Source organism: Podarcis raffonei, chromosome 5 (assembly GCF_027172205.1).
Source record: "Podarcis raffonei isolate rPodRaf1 chromosome 5, rPodRaf1.pri, whole genome shotgun sequence".
Classification (NCBI taxonomy): Eukaryota; Metazoa; Chordata; class Lepidosauria; order Squamata; family Lacertidae; genus Podarcis; species Podarcis raffonei.
In genome coordinates, this window is record NC_070606.1 from 54,122,371 (window position 1) to 54,149,660 (window position 27,290).

At 46.4% G+C, this 27,290-nt stretch overlaps 2 protein-coding genes across 2 annotated transcripts; one reads left to right on the forward strand and one right to left on the reverse strand.

The window, feature by feature from the left end:
• The first annotated feature begins 435 nt into the window (after nucleotides 1-435).
• LOC128413387 (uncharacterized) lies at nucleotides 436-4,635 on the forward strand. Its single transcript, XM_053387427.1, has 2 exons — nucleotides 436-1,156; nucleotides 3,536-4,635. The coding sequence occupies exons 1-2, from the start codon at nucleotides 436-438 to the stop codon at nucleotides 4,543-4,545; spliced, it is 1,731 nt and encodes a 576-aa protein (XP_053243402.1). The 3' UTR covers nucleotides 4,546-4,635.
• Nucleotides 4,636-13,209: 8,574 nt separating this feature from the next.
• On the reverse strand, nucleotides 13,210-25,999 carry DUSP5 (dual specificity phosphatase 5). Its single transcript, XM_053389245.1, has 4 exons — nucleotides 25,285-25,999; nucleotides 19,869-20,011; nucleotides 17,704-17,923; nucleotides 13,210-15,807 (listed from the first exon to the last, which is right to left on the reverse strand). The coding sequence occupies exons 1-4, from the start codon at nucleotides 25,715-25,717 to the stop codon at nucleotides 15,380-15,382; spliced, it is 1,224 nt and encodes a 407-aa protein (XP_053245220.1). The 5' UTR covers nucleotides 25,718-25,999; the 3' UTR covers nucleotides 13,210-15,379.
• Nucleotides 26,000-27,290: the final 1,291 nt, after the last annotated feature.

The window sequence follows — 27,290 nt, forward strand, 5'->3', positions numbered from 1 at the left end:
AAACGCATAGCTACCCGTTAACGCGGGTCCTCTACTTACTGCCGGCTTCTGATTCCTGCTTGTAAACCAGGGTTAAATTGAATTGAAATTGGTAATTAATTAGGTAATTTTGAGGCATAAATAAATACATAATTAAATAATTTGTAAGCATAAATTAATAAATAGATAATTCTTAAATAACTTTTTGAAATTAAGTTCAGCTGATTTTCCTGTCTGCTCTGCTGGTATTTGCATCCTCACCGTCCTCACCCCAGTTAGGTTTTAAATTAAACCCAGTTGGGTTTTACTGGTGCACACAAGATCGAACTGGATTGGGTGTATTAATTCTCTTTCCTTGAAGTTTTGCCAGTGCAGACAGTAGTGAACTACGTGCATTAGCTGAGCTAAGTGGCTGGTGTTCCATTGATCAAGGTAAGCAAGAGCCTAGATCGTATTATGTCTGGCCAAGGAAACCAAGTAAATTCCACCGCATCCGGGGGGCCTCAGGGGAATCAGGAGGAGCCCCAACCCTTTGTAATCCCAAGTAACCCTCAAGCCCTGGCAGAGTTTTTCACGGCTTTTCAGGATTTCTATAGGCACAGGTCGTCAGGACAAGTGGCAGCAACACCGGCAGCACCAGTGGCAGGGGCACCACTGGCACCAGTGCCAGCACCACCGGCACCAGCGGTGGCGGTATCTGTACCAGAGGTACCAAGAGCATTCACACAGGACTTCATTCCGGAAACACAACCCAACGAGGTGCAACTTCCCGGCACTTCTGCAGCTACTGTGGCAGCGCTGAGAGCAGCCAAGGAGTCAACACCGCGGCCTAAAAGGAATACCCGAGCACAGTCGGCCGCCCCAGGCAAGGCAAAAGGGGGCCAGAGGGGTGGAAAAAAGGGTAAGGCTTGCGTTCATTGTCCTGGGGCTACTAACCTGCAAAAGGATCCAGGTGTTCCGAGTCTCTTTCAGAACCCGCCACCGCAGGCGGCACCAGTCGAGGTTGCCTCAAGTTCCTCTTCCGATGAGGAAGCCCAGGGGCCGCGAGCTGCACAGGCAATCACCGTACCGGATCAAGCCATGCCAGAGGGCCAGCCAGGGAAGAGGAAGGAGAAGAGAAAACACACCTCAAAGAAGAGTAAGAAGAGCAGGCATTCGGACTCAGAGCATGATTCAGGTACCTCCTCTTCTTCCGATTCGGATAGCGATGCTCCTAGGGAGGAATACTGGGGCCACGGGGAGGATTCTGTGGGTCTTCCTTTATGGGTGCATGAGAGAAGGGCCAACTCCTACAGAAAATCCTTTAACGGGACCCTCGAATGGAAGGATGGCGCATTGGTTCAGGATGTTAAAACATCCACTAATCTGTCTACGGATGTCATTGTAGGCACTCATTTATCGGAGAGAAAGAGGAATAAGATCCTCAATGGGGACTTTGTAGATATATTTAGACTGTTACCTCCAGCAAAGCTAACGGGAAAAGGGGAGAAGAGGCGCACGTATGGTAAACGCAGGTACAGAACACCTAGAGCTGAGCGAACTTTTGACAATTGGCTGGACGGGTTCCAGGTGTTTATGGGTGTCGTCAGTGCTGCTTATCCAAAGAGGGCGATGCACTTGATTGCGTACCTGGCCCATGTTAGGAGGGCACGCGATTTAGCGGGAGATATGGCTGCTCTAAATTATGATGAAGATTTCCGCAGAAATGCGTCACTGTTGTCGTCCACGCGCTGGGATCTGCGGGACTTAAATTTTTGGTCGGAGCACGTGGGTCCCTTCGTGGATAAGAAGCACCAGGAGTCGTCAAAATCTTGGAAGACCGCTGCGAAGCAGAGGCGACTGTGTTGGGAGTACAACAAGGGGGTTTGTGCACGGGCTGTCTGTAAGTACAGCCACGAGTGCGAAAAATGTTTTGGCAACCACCCAGCCACTGCCTGCATTAAAGGGAGGCAGCCCTTTCGGGGTGGGAGAGGTGCCTACAATCAGGGACCTAGAGGTGGCCACGGAGCGCCATTTGGACCCCAGGGAAGCAGGCAGTAATTTCAGTCTGGGCCTAGCCTGGTCACCCATCAAGTTGGCCCCGTTAAAAAACCTTTTAGACCATTACCCTAACAGGACTGCAGCAGAGTATTTATGGGAAGGCTTTAGTACCGGTTTCAGGATTCCAGTAGCCTTTCCCCCCAATTCAGGTGATCCTCCAAACCAAAAATCCGTGAGGGAGATGCCCGAGGTTGCCCAAAGGAAAATTAGTAAGGAAATTAAAGCAGGAAGGGTAGCCGGCCCCTTCCTAGTCCCTCCAATTGAAGGCCTCCATATATCCCCGTTAGGCATAGTCCCCAAAAAAGCGCCCGGTGAGTATCGCATGATTCACAACCTTTCCTACCCAAAGGGGGGGTCCGTCAATGATGCGATACCGCAGGAACTCTGCACAGTAAGATATGCCACGTTTGACCAAGCGGTACAGCTCATACGCAAGTTCGGCAGGGGGGCGTTGCTGGCAAAATGTGACGTTGAGTCGGCCTTTAGACTCCTGCCAGTTCATCCAGAAGATTTCCGGTGGCTTGGCTTCAAATTTGAAGGGGCGTATTTTGTGGACAAGGCAATGCCCATGGGCTGCTCTGTGGCATGCGCAGCCTTTGAGGCATTCAGCACCTTCCTGGACTGGGCGCTTCGCTTTAGAACCGGCGCTGAGGGCGTGTCGCACTATCTGGACGACTTTATCCTCGTGGCTGATAGCAGGCTTAAGTGTTCAGAGCTCCTTGAAGCCTTTACATCATTAGCGGGGGAACTGGGGGTTCCTCTAGCCGCCGACAAAACGGAGGGTCCAGCTACGACAATGGTTTACTTAGGTATCGAGCTGGACACTGTCGCTCAGACCTCAAAACTTCCCAGGGAAAAACTCATCGCGCTTGGTGACCTTATTCGGCAGCTGCTCCCCCTTAGAAAAGTTACACTCAGGCAAATCCAGTCACTGTTAGGACACTTAAATTTTGCTTGCCGCGTGGTTTCCCCTGGCCGCCCATTCTGCGGCCGCCTCGCAAAGTTGTCAGCGGGACTGCGTTCCCCTCATCATAGGGTTCGGCTATCCAAGGAAGTGAAGTCCGACCTGGAAGTCTGGTTGAAGTTCTTGCAGAACTACAACGGCATTTCCCTGTGGCAGGACAACTTGTCGCTGCAGGTTGACTTCCAGGTCCATTCGGATGCTTCTGGCTCTCTGGGGTTTGGCGTTTACTTTAGGGGCCAATGGTGCGCTCAGCGCTGGCCCGCCGCCTGGCAAGGGGGCCCCATTACCAGAGACTTAACCTTCCTGGAATTCTTTCCGATTGTAGTGGCGGTGCACTTGTGGCCTGAAACCTTTAGTAACCATAGGGTATGCTTCCACACCGACAACCAGGCCGTAGTGGCGGTACTTTCCAGGCAGGTCGCACGGTCACCAAGGGTAGGCGTCCTCCTACGTTCCTTCGTTCTCCGGTGTTTAGAGCTCAACATACACTTCTCTGCAAAATTTGTGCCTGGTGTAAATAATGACATTGCAGACGCCCTATCTCGCTTTCAGATGGACCGCTTCCGCTCGTTAGCACCGGATGCAGAGCTGCTGCCTCAGCCGTTCCCGGAACATCTGTGGAGTCTCGGGGACCAGAGGCGTGGGGACCAGAGTCCTGGGAGCCAGAAGTGATTCAGGGAGTAATGGCCTCATTGGCACCTTCCACTTTGAGATCGTATAAGAAGGCGTGGTCGGATTTTTTAAAATTCCGCAACAAAACCCCCGCCATTAGAAACAATGCCCCTCCCGTCAAGCCTGAGGTGCTATCTTACCTAGTTTACCTGAGACGCTTGGGCCGCGCCCCTAGAACCCTCAACCTTCAAGCCGCAGCTATTTCATTCTTTTGCAAGGCGGTATTTTCCACAGATCCTTGTGACGATTTCGTTATACGAAGGACGTTAGAGGGTTGGCGCAGGCTACAGCCCCCAAACTGCGATATGAGAAGGCCAATATCTTTCGACATCCTTTCCCAAATCCATAAAAAATTGCGAACAGTATGCTGGTCAAAGTATGAGGCGCGCTTATTTTCAGCGGCTTACTCCATTGCCTTTTTTGGAGCTCTGCGCGTGGGTGAGGTAGTTTATGAAGTGGGTCGGCACGGTTTCTCCCGGGGCTTGCTTTTAAGCGATGTTACCCTGTCACGGGAGGACCTGGTAATACGGATACGCAGCTCTAAAACAGACCAGTACGGGAGGGGGGCTCTTGTTCAGCTTATGGCCACCGATAGTCCTGGCCCATGTCCAGTTAAAGACACAAGGCGCTTCTTATCCCTGAGGGCCAACTCGGCAGGGCCTCTATTGATCCACGCAGATGGTTTACCTTTGACGCGTCACCAGTTCACTCGGGTTATGCGCTTAGCACTGGCAGCATGCGGCATCCCCGCAGCAGATTTTGCATCACACTCTTTCAGGATAGGAGCAGCCACCACGGCAATGCACCTGGGTCTGACGACTGAAAGGATTAGGGACTTAGGTCGCTGGAAATCTGACGCGTACAAGCGCTATTTGAGAAAGAATTTGTGACGGTGACTGACCATGGCCTGTTCTTTCGATTTCCTACAGGTGATATGGGGGTGCGCGTCTGGATTGTCGGGCACAGTATTGTGCATTGGGCCAGGGTACGCGCCATCAATTCCGGTCTCGGGCCGCGCTTGGGCTTACCACCTGACGTCACCATTTCCTGGGTCTCCCGGAGGGGAATGCGCTGGGCCGAGATGCTGCCCGCAATTAAGACCAGAGCAGCAGTAGAGGGCCCCCCAGACGCTTTACTGATACAATTGGGGGAAAATGACCTAGCCTACAGGAAGGCAGTGGATTTGCAGTGGCATATTTTTAGCGACTTCGAGGAGCTGAAGGCCGCTTACCCGAATGTCACAATTATTTGGGCCTCGCTGATGGAGAGGCGGGTTTGGAGAGACTGCAGGTGCCCGATAGCTATGAATAGGGCTAGGAAAGCCTTGGATCGGGCGGTGGTGCGTAGAGTGGCAGCCCTGGGTGGGAGGCTCATTGGCCACCCGGGCATTCGCTTCAATCATGAGGCCCTCTACCGGTATGATGGCGTGCATCTTTCGGATGCTGGTAACGATGTTTGGCTGATGGATATTGCAAAGGGAATAAGGGATTGGATTCAGGCATGAGAGTATTGGCGGCGAGCGACTGCTCGGTGGCGGTAGGCATTGGTAAGAAGGGGTTAAGAGGATGTGGGGGGGGGGAGGAACGCCATCACCTCCCCCCAGTGAACGAAGGGTGGTCCATTAAAGGACTCCGGGGGGCGTGGCCCTGTCCGAAGCCTATGGAGGTGTGGGCCAAAGGCACGCCCCAGAGCGGTGACCCGGGGGAGCTCCTAGTCGACGTGCCTCGGCGGGAGACTCCCCCGATTAGTGTTAACCCTTCCCCGTGTCTCCAGCAAATGGGCTGGAGCCGGATAGTCGATAGGACCAATGCCTAAGCCAATGCCTCTCATTCCTGAATTCAATAAAGTTGTGGCCTAATTCGCCCAATTAACCTTAATTATGGTGTCTCGTGTGTTTATTTATCTTGGTGGGGGGCGGGAACTCGCCACGCAAAGCCACTTCCAGGCCTGCCCCAGGAGGTGGGGTTGCGGGCATCACGCCCTCCCCACGTGAGCGGGGGCTGGTTTCAGCCCCCGCGAGAACAGGGGAATCCCAACGTCCACGCCTCCCAGCCAGCCAATCGGCTGGCTGGGGGGGCGTGGCTTGCCCTATTTAGGGCCGGAGCGGAGGGGGCTCGCCCTCTCTTCTCCGGCTAGCCCCCACGTTTTCCCACCCTCCCTCCCTTTAGTTGGGCTTTAGGTAGGTCTGACTTTGCTATGGACTTCGGTCTGTCGCCGCAAGGGGCATGGTAGGAATTTTTCCCAATTGGCAATTTACAGCCTTTTGGTTTTTCGCCTACCTCGTAGCAACTCGTCACAACTCTTCGGCATTGGCGGTAGGCATTGGTAAGAAGGGGTTAAGAGGATGTGTGGGGGGGGAGGAACGCCATCACCTCCCCCCAGTGAACGAAGGGTGGTCCATTAAAGGACTCCGGGGGGCGTGGCCCTGTCCGAAGCCTATGGAGGTGTGGGCCAAAGGCACGCCCCAGAGCGGTGACCCGGGGGAGCTCCTAGTCGACGTGCCTCGGCGGGAGACTCCCCCGATTAGTGTTAACCCTTCCCCGTGTCTCCAGCAAATGGGCTGGAGCCGGATAGTCGATAGGACCAATGCCTAAGCCAATGCCTCTCATTCCTGAATTCAATAAAGTTGTGGCCTAATTCGCCCAATTAACCTTAATTATGGTGTCTCGTGTGTTTATTTATCTTGGTGGGGGGCGGGAACTCGCCACGCAACACTCTTACTCATCTGAATCAGTCAGTGCAGGGTGATCATTAGGTGTACCAGGAAACAAAGCTTTCTTCTCTGTATGCAATTGTAACTAAGTCGAGCTTGCTTTGTGCAAAATTGTGTTTAAGTTATGCCACAGCACTGGGGAGGCTGGAACTTCTTTCTATACTACAAAGGCTGAACATTCTTCCACTGCCTTGGCCAAGACAATAGCCCTGTCAGGGCGCAAATCACAGACCCTCCAAGTGTCCCTATTTTCCGGGGATGTCCCTAATTTAGAGAAGCCATCCCAGTTTCTTACTTGATCCCAAAATGTCCCATATTTTCTTAGGATGTCCCTATTTTCTTTGGATAAATGTTGGAGAGTGTGGAGTTATCTGACCCCTGGGCCGTCTGAAGGCAATCCTGTATGGGGAAGGTTTTTTTTTAATGTTACTGTTTTATTATGTTCTGTTTTATTATGTTATTTACTGTTTTATTATGTTTTTATATATGTTGGAAGCTGCCTAGAGTGGCTGGGGCAACCCGGTAAGGTGTGGGGAGGTAGAAATAGTAAAATTATCGTTATGGAATGGGATGCGCCTATTTTCATTGGAGAAATGTTGGAGGGTATGAAATCATAAAACAGATTTTGAGTGAATCCCAGGTAGATGGCTCCCAGTTCCATCTACCTGAGATTCAAGAGTAGTTAATGTGATGCTGCTGCCATCAACTCCCATCAGCCCTGACCACTGGCTGTGCCTGTGTTCTCTCTTCCATTTGGCCAACCAAATTCTCTTGGGAAACTTGCAAAGAAGGCTTGATTGAATTGTTGCCTGTTGTTCACTCTTGTACAGAGAGGTATTCCGCTGTTGAACATGGATATTCCATTCCCGAGTTTTGTTACCTTACAAATGCAGTTTCATAACCAGTAACTGTGAATTGACCTGTTTTCTATGAATGCACATAACCCTTTTATATTCCACGTTGTGCATCAAATCCACATCCACAAATCTGTCTCTTTTGCCAGCTGCAAACACATACTGACCACGGGGCTGCAGAAAATCCATGCATGCCTTATAAATAAAGACCCCTGCATTCCCTGCCCCACCCCTGTAGTCAGTCTATGTGCTGGTACCCTTCGCTTTGAGGTCCTTGTTTTACTGCATCTATGTTAGGAACCTTTTCCTGAGCATTTTAATATTGGATAGAAATAGAGTGAGAACATATGATGCAGGAGGGAAGGGGAGAGCAGGAGACATGAATGGTGACCTGTACAATGATGGTGACTCCACATAAGAAGCTCTGAAGGAGAATGTTCTGCCTCAGTAAGTGTCTTGTGCTTCTCTTGCTTTATCTGCTTGAGTTCATGAATGTATTCTTGCTCTCTCTTCCAGGCCCCTCATGCTCCACCACTTCCTCTCTTGCCTCCCTTGATTTTCCCAGCCTGAGGCAGGAATTTCTATAAGAGTGGATTGTTCTCTTTTTTTCTTGGGGAGGGGGTGTCCCTCACAGGAAGAGGAGGAAGAAGTGGGCTGGAAGACAAAGAAGAATGGGGTGAAGTTGCTTGAAGTGGGAAATTTGCCCTGCAAGGAAGGTTCACAGACATCTCCCATTTGTCTTGGTGACCTAAAAAGAGAGAGGCAAAAACAGAATCCCATGAGCCATACACTTTCTTCAGAGCTTCCTGTTCCTTCCTTAAGGTCTCTCTCTCTCCCCACACCTCTCTCTTCCTCTCCCCCTGCTGCCCCTCCTCTCCACTTTTTCGAGCCACTTCTCCAAGTCATCTCAGGCAAATGCCCAAAGAACAAAAAGCAAAGCAAGTGTTCTTCACAGCTGTTGGGAGCAATCAGAACTGTCAGAGGCCCACTTTATGACTGCCATAGCAGGCAGAACAAAACATCTTCTGTCTTTCCCCTTCCCTAGGAGTGCCCCCCTGATCAATTCTCCGAAGCATATCCCTCTGCATCCACCCTGCTGAAGGCCAGAAAACCAGCTGCTCTTCACAGCTGGATTTAGTAAGCTGAACCGTGTCAACTCTTTAGTGTTCAGTAGCACAGACATTTTTTTCCGCCCACCTGGGGCCTGACATTGTTTACTTAGCTGCAGAGTGGCTGACAACGTGCTCTGCATAGACTATTAAGCCATTGTAGAAAGTGTGTTGACTGGTACCTTTTGATTTCAAGTACATGACATTTTACAGAGGGTAGGGAAGAAGAATCAGCCAACAATTTGCAGCCAACATTGCAGGTTTACACCATAAAGAACTTGGAGTCAGTATGAATTGAATGGATAATGCGCACATAAGCTAGCCGTGGTGCACATCTGTCTGGCATTGTGGAAAATGTGCACCTATTGAGAGGGTGAGTGGGGAATTGTGTACTTTGTCTACTCCATTTGCATAACCTCAAGTCATAATTTGAAGATGTGTTACATAACTTGCCAGCACATGTCACAGTTTCTAAGTGGATAATGTACATATTGACCAGGCAATGCGTTAAATCACGGGTAGGCAAACTTAGGCCCGGGGGCCAGATCTGGCCCAATCACTGTCTATTAGTGCTTAAATATATCAGAATCCAGCAGATGGAAACCTGGATGTGATGACAAAGATGGCACTGCAAAACAGAAGTACAGGTTCAGATTTTGTTATTCACCTGTCTTCCAGGTCCCTTCCTCTTTCCTCTTCTGCAGCACCCCCACTGATGCAATTCAAACTCCTCCTTTTATTTGGGTTTTGAAGTAATGTGGATTTAGGATTTATTAATTCTCTTCTTCTTTTTGCAAATATGATACAATAAAATACAGAACACTAGATGGGGATATGAAACTATAAGAAAAGAAACACACACACTTATTTAATTTATGAAAAGTTCTATGGATCTTTTACACTGGGGTCTGCAATGTAAGGTAGCTGCCTATTTTTAAGATTTCCTTCCCAATTCCTGTGGTATAGACAGACATGTTCTTATAGACATAACACTAAGATTTATTGTCTTTTTCAAAATGAGTTGTGGGATTAATAGAACATTATATTATTTACAAGAAACTGCCTGCCTAGGCCAGCCTTATCATTGTCCTCCACGAATGCAGCTTTGGCACTCAGCAACCTGCTGTTACTCTTTGAGAAGAGCCTTCAAAGGTAAAATTGCTCTTCTCCATGGAGACCTTGATGTTGCTCTGACTGCAAATCCAGCTGAGGTATCCAGTGGTATATCCAATTCTCATTTTTGGCATCAGTTGATGCACTCTGATGATGTGGACAAGGTGCTTGTAGGTATGAGGCTGACCAGGTTCCATCCAGACCATTGCCCTTCTTGGCTGATTGCTAGAGGGATGTGTGTGTTCATTGGATGGGTCCAAGGTGTGGTGAATGCATCTCTATATAGGGGAGTGGTGCCTGCTGCCCTTAAGGAGGCATAGTATTACCAACCTGGAAATGTCCACTCTGGATTCAATAGTTTTAGACAACTATCATCCTGTCATTAACACCTACTTTTTGAGCAACATAATTGAGACAGTTGTGGCAGCACAGCTGAAAGTATTGTTGGAGGCTTTTGGTTATCTAAACCAGGTGTGGTGAACCTTTGGCCCTCCAGATGTTGTTGAACTACAGTTCCCACCAGACCCAGCAAACATAGCCAATGGCCAGGGATGATGTGAGTTGTAATTCAACAACATCTGGAAAATCAAGAGTTTCCCAATGCTGATCTAGACCCATTTCAGTCAAGGTTCTGATCTGATGGTTTTGGCTATCATGGTGGATGACCTTTCTCAAGAGAGGGATAGATGGAGCATGGCTGTGTTATTCTGATGCAATCTCTCAGTAGTTTTTTTTTTATACCATTGAGCACTGTCTCTTTTTGGACTGACTCTGCAAGATAAAAATTGCAAGCAGTGTTCTTCAGTGATTCTCTTCCTACCTGCAGGGTTGGTTTCAGAGAGCAGCATTAGAGGACTGCCTGTTGGCACCACAACAACTATGTTTTGTGGGTCCCAAATCTTGCCCCCATACCGTTTAACTATATGAAGCTGTTAGGTCTCAGCATTAGTATGCTGGTGACATCCGGTTCTGTTTCTCTGTGACATATGAATCAGGTGAGGTTGTCCAAGCCCAGAGCCAGTGTCTGTAAAATTCAATATAGTTTTTGTGAAGCGCCCACACAGTTTGCACATATATCAGGCTGTAGACAAGGGAGGAAAATGCATCATTGCTGGTAATGGAAAATGGAATTTCTCTCCTAATCTTAATACACTCTATGAATAGCAGAGCAGCTCTGTTTGCAAGCTGGAAAAGCCAGAGCAAGATGGCCCCATCATTTCGAAACAGATAGAAAACAAAATGGGATGCTGCAATTGCAATCCCCCGTTACATTCACTCAGATGACTCAACCCCACCTCCTCAGCTATATTCATAGTCCTCATTTGGAAAATTTAATTTACTCATGTCTCAGAGCAAGCTGGTGATGTGATAGAGCACAAATGTCAAGAGAACTGAAATGTGTGAGGCTGGTGGTAATGCCTCCCTCCTCCCCCAAAATCCTACTTCCCCATATTCATGGCAAATGCCTTTTCTTGCAACAGTAAGAATGAGGTGGCATCACTTTTCATCATCAATGCATAAAAGAAGGGGCGTAAGAAAGGAAAACTCATGAACCTAATTCATCCTTGGTGCAACTGTATTCCTTATCTTTCTGCTACAGGATAATGTGAACCAAGACATCTGCACACCAAATCTTGATTTCAGCAATAATTGCAACAGGTGGTCTTAAGCAAGCTGTTACTTCTTGATCTCAGTCCCATCTCTGCAAAACAAAAATAATATTCATAGCTTACGGGATGGTTGCATTGTTGAGTATTTGTGAAATGCTTTGAACACCCCAGATCAGGGGTTGCCAAGCTTTTTTGGGTTAGTGGGCACATCTGAAATTTTGAGAAACATCACCTACATCAGCCACTGCCATGCTCAGTCGCAGAGATGGAAGTGTGCATATCCAGTGTTTAAAAGGGCATGTTCAATATAGGAGAGGCCGAGCCTGTGCAAACAGAAACTGAGCAGGAAGAGTAAGCAGTCTATTTGTGCATTGTGGGTTTTTGATGGGTATTAACCAGGGACCTTTCACAAAGACCATAGGATGTACTGGCAGACTGGGTGACACCTGCCATAGATCACTGTGGCCTAAACTAAAACATATACATATGTTTGACTAGCATACCAAATTCTGTGTTGGATTTAGACCTACATAAATGATTAGTAGTATTATGCCAGGGAACTAGCACATACAGTTGTACCTTGGTTTGAACCATTCGAAAACCAAGGCATGGCTTCTGATTGGCTGCAGGAGCATCCAGCAGCCAATCGGAAGCCACGGAAGCCACACTGGATGTTCGGCTTCCAAAAAATGTTCAAAAACTGGAACACTCACTTCTGGGTTTCAGTTGTTTGGGAGCAGATTTGTTTGGGAGCCAAGATGTTTGAGATCCAAGGTTCAACTGTACTTAAAATGCCAAGGCCCAATATAATGTAAGAAATGCAGTGTTCTATAGATGAGGGTCCTGCTTTATGAACACTTGCTCTGCAAATATTCAGTTACCCAAACATGAGGCATTAGTACCCAAATGTCACTTATACACACTGCGGATTCAGATATTGGAACAGAAAGCATTTTTCTACTTCCTTGTTGGCTGAGGAACAGAGGGGGAGTGACTGAACAAATCAGAGGACATTTGGGTTCCCCCCCGTCCCCCCCTCCACTTTTTATGGTTGGGAATGCATTACAAATTTCCCCATAGGAATCAAGGGAAATTACAGACTCCTTACGCAAACACTAGGGACGCAGGTGGCGCTGTGGGTTAAACCACAGAGCCTAGGACTTGCCGATCAGAAGGTCAGTGGTTCGAATCCCTGCGGCGGGATGAGCTCTCGTTGCTCGGTCCCTGCTCCTGCCAACCTAGGAGTTCGAAAGCATGTCAGAGTACAAGTAGATAAATAGGTACCGCTCCGGTGGGAAGGTAAACGGCGTTTCTGTGCGCTGCTCTGGTTCGCCAGAAGCGGCTTCGTCATGCTGGCCACATGACCCGGAAGCTGTACGCCGGCTCCCTTGGCCAATAAAGCGAGATGAGCGCCGCAACCCCAGAGTCGGTCACGACTGGACCTAAGGGTCAGGGGCCCCTTTACCTTTACGCAAACACTTGCCTAATGAACATTTCCCAGGAAACACATTGTGTTCATAAAGTGGGACCTGCATGTATTTGATTTATTCAACGTGGAAGCCCTGTGCATTACAGAGGGATTTCTAAAGAGCACACTCTTATTTACATGGGTACTGAATACTTGAACCTCATCAAAATCCTATGGTGAGCCATATTTTATAGAACTCTCACCAGAGCATGGTTCCATTTGAGGGCATAGGTAGGCATAAATAAATACATTCAATAAACTGCCTTGAAACCTATTTTTTATTGGCTTGATCATCCTAACTAACTCTCCTTCAGAAAGTAGCTGCTGTAGTTTTGAGGGTATTGAGAGCTTAGTTAAGCAGTTTCGTACTGTCTTTGCAGAACAGCAGCAATCAAAGTCCTTGGTGTAAAAGCCATGATAGTTACATGCATTTGAAACTAGGTTGTGAATGTTTTAATTAGGTAGAGCTTTTAAAATGGTGTGTGTGCCCTTGCATGCACACACAGGACAGGCTTCCCTGCACCCACAAGGTATAGTAATATCTCTATAGAGCTTTGAGGGTTCTGTATTTTAGTTGGCATTTAGTTTTCCATTCTATGAATTGCATCTTGAACGTTGCAGATAATATTTTCACATGTTGTCTGACTTGGTGCATATAATCCACGGAACAAAAACTTTCAAATTCTGTTATTTTTTTACGTTTTTATTTTCTTTTTTTAAAAAAAAGTTCTCATATTCACATTCACAAGTTTTCCAGGCAGTTATTGCCATTTCTCACATTTAGAAAAAAAATGTGACTGAACAAAGCAACAGCAGCACATTGAGCCACCTGTAGACATACAAGCTAGACACACAGATCCCCTGGAAAAAAGGACCCCAGTTGGCTTAGAAATGATGTTATTCCACAGCCAGAAATGTGTTATGGAAGAGATCAATCAATACAGGGAAAAGCAAGCCACATGACGTTCAACAAGACCACGTAATATATAAATGGATAACACTTCAATGGGGAGATGCATTGTTTGCAAGCTGCCCCCTTCCAACTTTTTCTTAAAATCTTAAAATGCAGTAAATCTAATTGCAACGAAAAGAGAAAAATAAATTTTCATTGAATAAGCATTTAAAACTTTTCAAGCATTCCTTTACATAACCAACTGCTGTAGAACTGCCTGCTCTTTTAAAATTCCTTCTTTGCTGCTCTTTAGTGAGTGCATACTGTTAGAAGAGGCGGCAGTCATCTCTCAACAGAGGTCCAAGTCTGGAGTGGGGTGACAATATGGTCTGTGAACAACCTGTGCAGCTCCACCCATTTATTTTTTGCAGCCTGTTAGCTCAGCACTATGTCCTACACATGGCCATTACTGAACTGCAGCTGAACCAGTCTGTGCTTTGGCCATTTGCATCAAGCCAAAATAAAGCTGTAGAACACAGGTTCTGCATTGCAGAACCCTACTTGAACTTTCAACCACGGGATTTCAGGAACAGATTAGCCAGTGTGGAAAATGTGTAGCCTTCCTGATGTTGCGGGACTATAACGTTCATCACCTCTGATTTGGCCATGCTGTCTGAAGCTCATGCCAATGCAGATGTCCAACAACAACTGGAAGGTCAGCAATTCACTCCCCCCCCGAGTAACAGTACATCTGTGCACACCATCAGCCTGAATTTGACTATACTCCACTCAAAGGGTAGGTGCAACATGGCCACCATATGCCAGCCACAAACAGTTCTACTGGTACCATTTGGGAATATGTGTTGCTACATCCAGTTACAGAGTTGGTAGGGTTCTACTATAGTGTTCAGGGCTGAAATAGAACATAGCAGGTGCCCCCAGTGGAACAGGGGAAACCTCTTGTGTTTTGATAGGACCATGGTGTTTTAAGAATGAAACATCCCCTGGAAATAAGGCATCTCTGGAAACACAAGCTGGATTCAACTGGATGAGAAAGAGTGGAACCCCTAGGATGTTGCAGCCTTGGGACGTGCACAAGTTCCTCTTGGCAAGACTACCTCGTTTTGTTATCCAGACTAGAAACTGACAAGCACCCAAGGCCTCTGGGGAAGGATAAACCTGACCCCAGTTGTACAGCAGTAAGCAATGGTCATTGGATGTGGGAAGAAAGAAGTCTTCTGCTCCTACCTTCTAACCCACTTGCAGCCTATGGTGTAGTACATATTAAAAACACACAAAACAGGAAAAAGCAAACATTCAAGTTTCTGCCATCACCGAAATGTCAGTGTTTGCTTCTTTTGTAAATTGTGCTTTTCATTACAGCTCTGCTTTCCTGACACAGCTGTTTATTGCTTACACTTTTAAAACAAGGCTATAATTAAAAGAGAGGGAGGGAGACAGCAACGGAGAAGCAATCAGACCAGACTGACTTTATGCGGCGTTCTCTCTACCCCAGCGTAGTCTGGAAGTATAGTAGTGGGTGCACAAACAGTCCAGAATTTATTCTTAAAAAACCCTTAAACAGTGCACAACTTTTCTTTTTTTAAAAAACATTGCTTCTTTTGCAAGCCTGATCTAGCCAGTGTCCATACACTTATGTTCTCAGCCATAACGAAGGGCATCTACTTCTGGGAATAGGAAGAATTATTTTCTAGTTCAAAGCACAAGCCTAGGACAATTTGAGCTACAGCAGGAGTTGGCTAGACTCAGCACAAGTTAACAACCTGAAATGGCATAGCTATCCCCCAAACTTAAATGCACTGAACAAAGACTCCATCTCAATGTAAAATGACTTTTCCCCCTTCCAGGTATAGACAGCCCCTCAAGTGTCCAGTTCCAGGTGAAATTCATGAGGTCCTCTGTATTGCATGTAGGTGAAATGTTTCATTATACTCTCTACCAGGCTCATGGGACTGTATTGTCTCTTGCTCCCAGGAGGGTCCAGCAGGATGAAGACGCAGCAATATTTAGCTGGTGGACAGGTGAGTGAATGGGCACGGAATTCAAAACTGAGGTAGGAAAAGCAAAACAGGAGCCTTCGAAGCTTTTGCCCAAAGCCAGCTCTTCGGTGAAGAAAGACACAGCATCCCTTTTGCAAGAGGCAACAGGAGGGCTGGGAGTTGAGGACAATATTTCTGACTCATACTGTAGCAGCTGGCCCATGAAGCCAAAGTTTGGTGAGATCAGACTCCTACGTTGCTTGATGTAATCAAAAGCCTCCTCCAGGCGGAACTTTCTCATTTTCATCAGATACGCCATACAGATAGTGGGAGAGCGGGAAATTCCAGCTTCACAATGCACCAAGATCTTACCCCCTGCCCGTCTGGTGCAATCTAAAGAAAAAGAAGAACAGAAGAGGGTGGTGATGATGCATTGAATATGTTAGCTGTCACTATAAGTGGATGCCCACAATGGCAGCATAACATTCTGCAAACAATTGCCCAAAAGAGGTAGTGGGCTGACAGAAGGTGTTCCACAAATGGAATTAATGTCAGAATGCCAGAGAAGAAATTTCCACTTTATTCACTAACACTGGCTGAAGCATTTAATGCATTTGTTCAAATAACAAAACTTAATAGCTATAGGGTAGATTAATCACATTTGGATAAAGTTAAGAGGTTTGCCTTCCCCTCATCTAGCCGAACTATGGCAAGAGATGTGTAAAAAGGCAAATACTACAATGCCACAAAAGAATTGAATTCACAGTTAGGTTCTTTTCGAAAGTAGCACAGACCTTGCGGCAAAAGGTGTGGGCTTGCTGCATGTTCCCTCCCATCTGATGAGGAGATGTGCCTATTTTTCCATTGGGTAAGAGCATGAAATGTACTGTCCCCACCTTTTGTGGGCCTTTTTGGTAGACACTCAGCATGCATTTTGAGCAGGGATGTAAAGTCCCTGGGTTCCTGGGGTTTCTACCACAAAATGCACAATAAAGTAGCCTAACATCTCTAATTATAACCCTTGATAAGTGGCACTTGGATTTAAGTCAGGCTATAAATGGCTGAGGCAGAACCACCATTTTACGCAACGGGAGGCCCCCAAGTTACTCACACAATTCAATTATTGTTATAAGATTAAAAGGAAAATTCTGAAAATAAGCTCCTTGTGCAAAACGCGTTGATTAAAAATAGAACTTGCCCTGTTTGGCTGGCGTGAGAAATATATTACCCACATTTCATCTTACTGCATTCTGCTCTGGGTCACATCCTCAAAGGCATGCCGTAATAATTGAAGCATCCATCTATCTTAACATTTCTTGAATCCTCAAACTTCTCATCTTCAATATTGGAGTTACTGTTTCATATATTTTAACATAATCATTATTTTAATGCTTGTTAATGCAATAATGTGTCTTAAACTGCTTCCTGCTACCAAGCTTAGGGTACAGTACTGTATTAACAGACATTAAAATAATAGTACTTGCACTAAATGTAAAGCACTTAACATTTTCAGTAATTCTCACAACAACACTATAAGGTAGGTCAGCTTTGTTAAACCCATACAGAGACAGTAGCTAGCTTTAGGAACAAAATTTGAACCAAGGACTCCCTGATTTACGGTTCAGGTAGATTGGAAAAAGCTGTTTTTCCTCCTTTTAAAAAATGGAGAAAAATCAAGGTCTCTGTAGAACCATGCCTACAGTTTTGTGCAGCTTTTTCTTAAGCAACGAATGGCGTTACACTGCTTGTGGCACACTGGCAGACATAGTCATTTCTATCATTTAGTAATCCTGCCCTCTCTACATATCTCAAATAGCCCTGGGTCAGAGGTCAGCACCCCAGACTCTTTTCCAGTCATGCACATTAAATACTCCTTCCCTTGTCACCTTCACCACCTGTCCCCGCTATGCAGCCTCACTTACAGTACGCTTGCAAGTTTGCCGGCTGAGAGATGCATCTAGCCCACAGAGGCCTATGCCACAGTAGTTTTTCTGTAGTTTATACCTCACCTTTCCTCAGTTAGCTCAAGGCGGGTAGCAAAATGAAACCCTGCTCTACAGCCACTTATCACTCAAAGCTTCCCTGTAATGAAATATTTTAACCACCCTACAGAAGGGGCAGGAAGGAGATGCACCTCCTGGTAAGTGAGAGAGCTGCAAAGCCTGATCACAGGCTCTGGAAGGGCTTTTTCCTTAGCCCCAACAAAATGTATTTCGGGACATGAGGTTTGGTCTCTGATGGCGGCCTCCATAGAGGTCACTATTATCTTCAATAGAGAAATACACCTACCAATAAATTCTATTGCTTCCTGGAAGTGTGAGCTGATGTCTGCTGTGTGATTGTCCTCCACTGGAATCCATTTATAGCAGTATTGATCCGTAAAGGGCTCGGAGCTCTTCCTGGAGACGTTCAGGAGTGCTGTAATGTTCAGATTGGCTAGGGACTCGCACTTGGAAGCATGGTAGGCACTGCCAAGATACAGGAAAGGAAGGATCTCCACTGGGCCACCCTGGAAGGCAAAGAACCGCATATAATTATAGGCTCTCGTTTGCCGTTTTTTCTTCCACACACACAGAGACGCAGTAGAACACAGACAGCAGGGGCTGAGCTTTGGACAATTTTAGGGTGTTTTCCAGACATCACTGAGATCAGAGCTGTAGCACCCAGACAGGAAGTACTTTGCAAGAGGTGCAGTTCCTGCTGCGGGGGTAGAATTACTGTTGTGGTCTTGGCACAATGAGAGCTTTGCCAGTCCTGCTACTTCCGTACTGGCAGGGACTGCCCCTTAAGACCTGTGGGTTGTGAGCAATGCAAAACTCTGATAGGGAGGTCCTGGTCAACCACTTATCCACCCATATAGGCTAACATAGTAGCTCACCAGCAAACCACTGTAACAGAAGACTCCTTACGAAAAATCACCGGATTTGGTTTTTCTCATTCACATTTGCCATGTGTGGTATCATGAGCAATTTCACTCGTGGGTTTCCTTATGCCTCCCTCCCCCTATGAAGCACACACCAAAAGGATTTTTACTTGTCCCTTCTGTCACCATGTAAATGCAGGGGCAAGTTTTTTTCCACAGAATCATACTAAAAATGTAGACACAAAGCCTGTTCAGTGTCTCTTGACGGAGCCTGGTAGGCATGATGTACTTTAACCAGAAGCATTTGTTTTAAAGTTCAGTTTGAAAGAAAAACATGAACACATTACTGGGCTTAGCATGACACTCTTTTCATGCGTGCCTAATTAATAATTGCAGGATGGCAGCTGGCATGTGCCTCCTCAGACTTCAAGCTGTCTTAGCCTCCCCAAAGCAGAATCAGCATGGGGCCCTCAGCCCTGCCACGTCAGAAACACAACACTCTCCCCTGCTGCTCTCAGCCACTCAAGTCTTCTCCCCCTTTCTGAATAGAAGGCGATAAACAAGAAAAGAAGCTACATGCTAGAAAACGTCACAGCATTATATTTAGTGCCCAGAAAACCAAGCCAAGGCACCATTCATATTTCATAAGGTGTCGGAAAACCTCTTTTTAATATATCACCTGTGGGAATACAAAGTATGCCATGCGTAACAGATCCCATGTGGGCGAGTGGTTGCACATGTCAAGGCTAGGACTGGGAAGTCCTGGGTTCAAATCCACTCAGCCTTGAAGCTGACTGGAGGTGACCATGTGTCTGCCACTCTCAGCTAAACAACCCCAAAGGGATGGTGTGGGAATAAAATGGGGAGAAAAACTGTTATAGGAGTTCCTAGGAATAAATGTGGGATAGAAATGTAAATACCACTATTAAGTTCTGCAGAATATAAATACTTAGGTAGAAATATTTTCAATTCCTAGTCTTTCTGAAGAAAATATTTTACCATTTAGAGATGAGAAGGGGAAGAACAGGCCCCAGCAACAGGTGCAGGTGGTGGGAGGGAATACTAAGGGAGCACATTGTGTATGTGTGTGTATATATACTTCCAATAAATAGAAGAGCTGGCTTGCAATGGGAGGGAGAGGTAAGGTGATAAATCCCCACTCAGCTTGAAAGGTTGCTGGGTAAACCCTTGGCCATATGCAGTCTCTCAGGCTAAACTACCTTACAAGACTGTTGTGAGGGAGTGAAGCATGTATAGCTCCTTGAAGGAAAGGTGTGAACAGAAAGATGTCACTATACAGTTCTTAAGAGTTACAAACTCTTTACATATTAGGGAAGAAGAGGGGGGGGGGGAAATAGGTGGCTTTGACGGCATCTATCTCTCTTCGTTTTAAGGCCACTTGTCTTCAAAAGTGCATCACACTCAGACTTCTTATTTGAAACATGACAAACATGCACGCCGAGTCCTTTTGTCACATTGCCAGACATGAATAAAAGAGTGAACTAGTCAGCTACGAACAGGATGATGACAGGAAGAGCCCCTGAGGAGCCAGAGCGTGGGTGGGATTAGTCATATCTTCCCCTCAACACACCTGATCGTATGCTGGTTTGTGGTGGATGCACGGCTTCTCGTAGAGGCTGCTGGTGCTTCTCTCCGTTTCAGGTCTCTCTTGGGATATGGGTTTTACATCTATGCAAAACTCAGGATACTGCAAATAAAAGGTCTCGTAGCCTCCTGAGGAGAAAGAAGCAAACAAAGAAATGTCAATTAATAGGGTTCAGAAGTGTGTGTGGGGGGGATAGTTTAATTGTTCCTGATCGTCAATTAATTTCAGGCTGTGATAGTTCTCACTGCATGATGAACATTTTATGAATAAGTGGGGAAGTTTTTCCTATCACAGCTAAACAGGGTTCAAAATTAGGAGGGCACCAGGCGCTTTGTGCCTGAAGATTCTCCATTTGCATCTCCAAAAGTCTGGGTGCCATTTTTTGCACTTGGCTGACCCTCAAGGATTACTGAAATGTATGTGCTTTGAAGCCTCACAATATATGTTAAGGAGTTTAACAATAAAGATACAGCGTTTTGAAAACCGGGGTGTGGTACCAATATTTTTATTATAAATACCAAATTAAACATCTACTGTATTAACAATTTCTGCTAAAAATGTGATATTAACAATGTGTCACTTATGTCAATTGCGTATTAATTCACGCTCATCAAAATAATAACTAAAAAGTGTTGCTGACTTACACCCCCACCCATGGCGACTAGACATTCTGTTTCTGCGCCCACAACCCAGATCCCAGGAGCCATTTGGCTCCTAGCTTTTCTATCCCATTTTCTAACACTGTAGCTAAATAGCCACAATCAAAAGAAAAACAGTATGGCAGTTAAAGGTTAGTGATAGAGATTGTGATTCTTTGCAAGCAGAAATCAGCTGACTCTGTTTCAAAGATTAAGACTAACACCAACAATTCTTCATTTACTTCTGAGACATTTATTATCATACAGCTTCATATTTGCATCCATTTGAGGAAGGGCAAGTTCCGAGAGGCTGTTCTGTACTGATTAATAACTTCCATTCCGTTGTGTTATGGTAAATGAAATGGATCCATTAAGAGCCATAAAACTTAATTAAATCCTATGATGGGATCAGACAACAAAACAGCCCCAGATGAGTGCTTTTTTTTAAAAAACCTGATATAAATTAGTTAAGTTCTCTGCACAATTAGTGAAAATGAGCGTATCTGTTAAGCTCAGACCTTGGATGAAATTGTGAAGCATGCAAATCAGCTACATCTTGAGCAAACCTGTGCTTTCAAACACAAGTTATATTCGTGGATTTCTATGTCTTTTGTTCAGGTCTCTGAAAGGATATGTTTACTTGGGAAACAAAACCCGTAACTTGTTTCAGTGAATAACTGTCATGGAAAGTGCTGTACTGCACTGCTACATCTTCTCAAAGATAAATTGCAGCAATGGATAAATTGACGTTCTGAAACTCTACCTAAGGAATCACACCTAGGATCTTACAAGCCTGCATTTTAAACCCTTCTCTCTTTAAGATTTCTATTCTGCTACATATTCTATGCCATGGGTAGGCAAACGAAGGCCCAGGGGATGGATCCGGCCCAATCACCTTCTAAATCGGAATCAATGTGTTTTTATATGAGTAGAATATGTCATTTTATTTAAAATGCATCTCTGGGTTATTTGTGGGGCATAGGAATTCTTTCATTCCCCCCCCAAATATAGTCTGGCCCCCACAAGGTCTGAGGGACAGTGGACCAGCCCCCTGCTGAAAGTTTGCTGACCCCTGTAATCTATGTCCTTGAGTAGCTGCGTGCTGAAACATTCTTAGCAGGATATTGACAGTGAGGAAATACAGAACTAAGGAACCAGTCCAAAATCAGTGGAAGTGTGGGCTTCCGTAGATTCCATGGAGCCTCTTTTACAGATTCATTTAATCCAGCCAGAACACAGAAGCTTAATTATCCTGCATTTAAAATTCCAGTTTACCCTTGTTAAAAGCTACTAGCTGAGCCTTAAAAAAAACATTAACAGGGAATGTATCCCCTTATCAACTAAAGTTCTGAATATTGTTTTAAAAAAAGATTACATTGATCTATCACATATTTGCTGAATGAAAAAAAATCTCCTTATCACTCAGCAGAATGGGAGAAGACACTACTATTCTGGAACAACAGCTCATTTCAGAGTACTTTGGTCACCTCTCTGTATGGGTTTTCAAGAAGGCCGTGAAAACTGTTATTTATAGGAACCAGCTTTTCTCCTCGACCTTTTTCTGAAATATACTGATATTTAATTCCTATGCCTCCTGACAGTTTATTACTAGGGATTTTATATGGTGATCTTTCCTCAATTCTATGCCCATGGATTCACAAACCAAGGGAACCAGCCAAACGGATTTCTCTTGGGTGGCTGGTGCCTTTGCTCAGGAGGCTAATAGAAAACCAGGAGCCTTTGGGGATCAGGAGATTTGCAGGCAGTTCTTAAAGTGAGTCACCTTTTCAAGTCCTCCAGCTCTTTCTCTCTCACAAACACAGGCACACACTTCTGCTCCCCCACTGGCTGAACTCTGTTGCTATTATTTCTGCTAATGCTACATTACTCATCTTGTGAGAGGGGTAGGCTTCATTTTCACCACCAATGATTAAAATCCTATGCATAACAAAGTGGCAGAAGAATCCAGCATTATTTTTATTGACATTTACAGCTGCAGCCTCTCTCATGAAAAATGACTGCTTTATTTTATAGGTGGGGGAAAGAGCCCACACTAGACCCTTTGAGGATGCCCCCTGCCAATTTAAACGATAAAGCCTATCACAAATTTAAACATTGCCACATATGAAATGCAATGAATTAACGAGGGCTGGAAGTTTATATAAAAAGGGGGGGTGCTGAAAAGGATTGTGTCATTCCGCAGTAAAAACAATTCCCTGAAGAGCGAGGCTGCGTTTATGGCGGCTGACAAGAGTTCTGACTCACACCTTTATCTCACTAGGACTGCCTAAGTCCAACCCCAATTGGAAAACTTCGTTCCATTCAACCGTGAATTCTCTCTCTCATGTCACAGTTCAGACAAAACCCTTGGGATAAACCCCGGGACTCTTCTGTTACTTCATAGTGAACATTCAAACGGAACTAAAAATATAGCAAGAGTCTCAAGAGCTTGTGACTCACACAGAATTCGCCAATTTAGCCAGCTTCTGGAAGATGGAAACCTGTGGCAACAACAGAGCGTTCTATTTAAGGATGTGCAACTTAAGATTGCATTCAGACTACAGGCTCGCTTTTTAAAAAGATAGTTTCCTACTGTGGCACCACGCTCCTAAATGCTCTTCATTTTCGTTTTATAAAATCACTTGCTATAGGCAGGCAATTTTGGCTGCTTACATGCCATGCCTTTAAAGTATATTCAATGCATATTCTTGACTTCAGAATTCTGGGCACTGTAGTTCCCAGCAACCCTTTTAACCAGCTACTGTGCCCATAATTCTTTGAGGGGGGAAATATGCTTTAAAGGTATGGGGTCTACATAGATGGCCTAGAATAAAAGATAGCGAACTCTTTAAATGTGGATTGGAAGAATTCAAAGCAAATAGCCGCACAGAATTTGCCATACCAGCATGCCTAAGGACTGGATGGCAGGAAGTCTTTGTGGGGGACGGGACTTTGATATGATTGGCGTCCAGAAGAATTGAATATTGTGCTAAAGTGCTGTCTGTAGGCAAAGCCACTGAATAACCCAAAGCTGAACCAAGTTGTGAACACTGTCTTACAATAAAAAAAGGTTTCTTATCTTGCAATATGTAGGGGAGGAGGGTGAAGAGAGCTGCAGCCAAGCTTCAGGGTGGCAATAAGGAGCTTTGGAAGGGAACATATTAGCAGCTTTACCTCATGAAGTTTGTGGTGCAAAGGTCACTCTTTGAAAGAAAGCGGTACCACTACCACATTCCTCCACCCCACTCCAACACCCACTTAGCTCCATAGATAGGGGCCACAAGACTTCCACAATCTTTCTGTACATCTACGTTCTTTATATATAGGGGTAAGGGCAAATGTAAAGTCCACTTGAATTAGGCACACACTGTACGCAGAAAGTTTGCTTCATGCTCAGTGATGAAAATGGACTTTGCCACTTTCACACAAGGAGAATCGAACCTGCAGGCAGTTTGCATAAAAACATGCAGCACCTTTAACAGGACCAGCTCCCATATTAACTCTCGGTCCTATTCTGCTACATACAAAGGGGCAATTGTTTACTTTTCCCACTCTTACAATTTAGGTGGAAAAGAGGTTGGCATCTATGACCGTTGGCATCTGCCTGTCTTGGGAGACACTGGAAGAGTGCGCATCGGCATCTATATTTCTTTTTAATTTCGTAATTTACAGGAAACTGCCCTTTAGAGGGCACTGCTGAGTTTTTACACTGCTGAACTCCTTTTTATTAAAAGAGCAGGGGCATTATTATGTATTCTAAACCTTGGTTTCTACCTCCAACCCATCCCATGTATTAGTATACAGCATTTCCGATAAATTTACTCAAAGATTATAGTATTACTGAGCAGGCCAGGAACATTTTAATAGTGTCCAGCATTTTGGAGTTTGGGATACTTGCCCGTGTCCACAGGGCTTAATTTATTCTACAACTCTGAATCCCCCCAATCCCACATTTCTCTTTAGATGAATGTTTGATGTTTTAACCCAGTACGGATACTGACCGTAATTAGTCACGCAAGTTTCCCTTCACTAGGCAACTGAACATCATTTCAATGCACCTATTCAATTTTAAGTTGTTTTATTTTCACCACCATCCGATTTATCTCTTGTCCGTTGATGGGGAAAACTTTGGGGAGACTATGGAAAGGGGGAAATACAAACCATTCTCTGTCTATATCCACCCAGCAGCAGCAAGCCTCTAGTCATGATTCCCTACGCCGTGCGAGTGCATTCGCACTCTCCAAGACACACGTTGCTTTTGGCGAGGAACCCACTGCCTCCCTCGAGATCTGCAAAAGCTTTGCAGCCCGGCATTCCTTATCCAACATCAGCGCCTCCTCCTCAAACACTAATGCGGGTGGGGGTCTCCAGGTTCCTGGCATCGGATGCTGAGGGGACGGGCTGATTCGCGTGAAACTATTATTGCATTCGCGTTAAATTAAGTTAAGGAAACAGGCGAGGCGAGCCTAGCAGGACCAGACTTCGGTCGGCGGACGTCCTAACCAAAAGCGCGAGGAGGCAGAGCAACAGAAGGCGGCTACACCTCGTTGGCTTCCCGATCGCTCCTCTTTCCTACCCCGAGATCTCGCCTTCTAGGGCAGGCAGGGGGGTCCGGCTCCTTAGCCGTCGTGCAGGCGAGGGAAATGACTCGCAGAACTCTTTGGCCGGGAGGAGAGGCTCCCGCCAAACTCCGCCACTAAAGCAACCCTCCAAAGCCCCCGCGGCTCCCCGTCCTCGCCTCTCCCCCTCGGGCCGCCCCTCACCTCGCAGGAAGCAGACCCTCGCTCCGGTCTCCGGCAGGCTGGCCAGCAGCGTGTTCAGCACGATCTGCGCCGTGCTCTCCTTCTTCAGCTTCCGCCAGTGCCGGGTGTTTTGATCCAGGACGACCACGGCCGTCAGCAGCCGCCGGGAAGGCACCGCAGCGTCCCCTTCCCTTTCCTCCTCTTCCTCCTCCGGGCAAGCCCCAGGCAGGAGCAGCCGCCCCCGGGCCGCTTCGTCGGGCACCACGAAGTGCAAGGGCACGGGCCGCCCGTGGGCGCGGCGGATCACCACCGAGTTGAGGTTCACGTTGAGCGATCCGCGGAGGCAGGAGGCCGAGTAGGAGAGGTACGGTCTGCAATCCAAGACCAGGCAGCCGGCGGGCTCCTTCCGCAGGAGCTGCTTGAGCTGCCGGGAGTCAAGAGCGGTTACCTTCATCGTCGCCTTCTGCCCCCTATAGTTCCCTTCCCTCGGGGAGGCTCGGGAAAGTAGCGCAGCCAGGCAGCGATTAAACTAAGCGGGTCTGGAAACAGGCACCCCGCCTTTTTTTGCTTTTAAAACGGAGCCGGAGGGGCTGCCAACCCGCTTCCTTTTAATGCCCCTCCTGGCTGCGGCGCGCCCCTCCCAGCCTTTGCATTTCCCTTCGCGTAACTCCGGTCAGGGGATTCCGCTTACAAGAAGAGGCAATTTATCTGAATGAAACGCCGGAGCCGCGCGGCGCTGTCCATATAAGGCGACTGACGTCACAGAAACGTTCCCAAGCTGGCACGCCTCTTCTTGCTAAGCCGTGCCCGCTCGTGGAGAGAGAGAAAGAGAGAGAGAGAGAGAGGAGATTCCCTCCCCCAGGAAGAGGGAACGCAGAGGCGATGCTCAGTAAAGCGTTAGTCAGACTTCTTGAAGCAAAGGAAGTTGAAGAACGCCTCAGAAATTCTCTAGTCATCAGAAAGCCCTCCTCACACTCACACTCACTCAATCATCACTTGCTTCCGTCGACTTACTAAGAGAGGGAAGGAAGTGTGATGGTGGCGGTGATGATGGTGGTAGCTGCGGGGAGCAGAGGTTGCTCGCTGCTCAAGTTGCAGTGGGCAGGCCCTTAAGCTGCCCAGTGCAGGCCGCAGTTATTAAAATGGCTAAAAGTGGGGATGCAAACGGATGAAAAACAGCCCCTGTTGAATTTCTGTCTGTCACACAGCTGTTAAATGGACAGATGACATCTAGGCATGTGCAAAGGGCTTAGCATAGATTTTGGGGAGGGCTGGTTTTAGCACATCTCATCCCACACAAGACACCTTGGGATGCTGCCATTTTAGCAGGGCAGGTTCCAGAGGCAGCACAGTTTTCTTTGCTCCAGGAGTAGGGTAGATGTGTGGTGGTATGCCTTTCTTGACAGAAACTACATTATTATTATTAGAAAGTATCCTTTTGAAAACGGGAGTAAGCTCACATAAAGTCCTATGTAGAGTGAAACATTTTATGTGAAAAGGGAAGAAGCAAACTCTCTTAATCACTGTAGTACACAGTTTAGCAATGACTCGAGGATGGTTTTATTACGTACGTGTTGTTTACACATTGCTTCATCCAGGCTTGTAAAGAATGTACCATTTTGATTTCATGCAAACCATACGGGCAACTGCTGCTTTGTCATGCACTGATCTCAACTAGTCTTTAGGGCAAATCAGCCCTGAATGCTCACTGGAAGGATAGATCCTGAAGCTGAGGCTCCAATACTTTGGCCACCTCATGAGAAGAGAAGACTCCCTAGAAAAGAACCTGATGTTGGGGAAGATGGAGGGCACAAGGAGAAGGCGACGACAGAGGACGAGATGGTTGGATAGTGTTCTCGAAGCTACCAGCATGAGTTTGACCAAACTGCGGGAGGCAGTGGAAGGCAGGAGTGCCTGGTGTGCTCTGGTCCATGGGGCCACGAACAGTCGGACACGACTAAATGACTAAACAACAACAACAACAACAACTGGAGTTAGGAGACCAGGATGACCATGTTAGGTGGAAG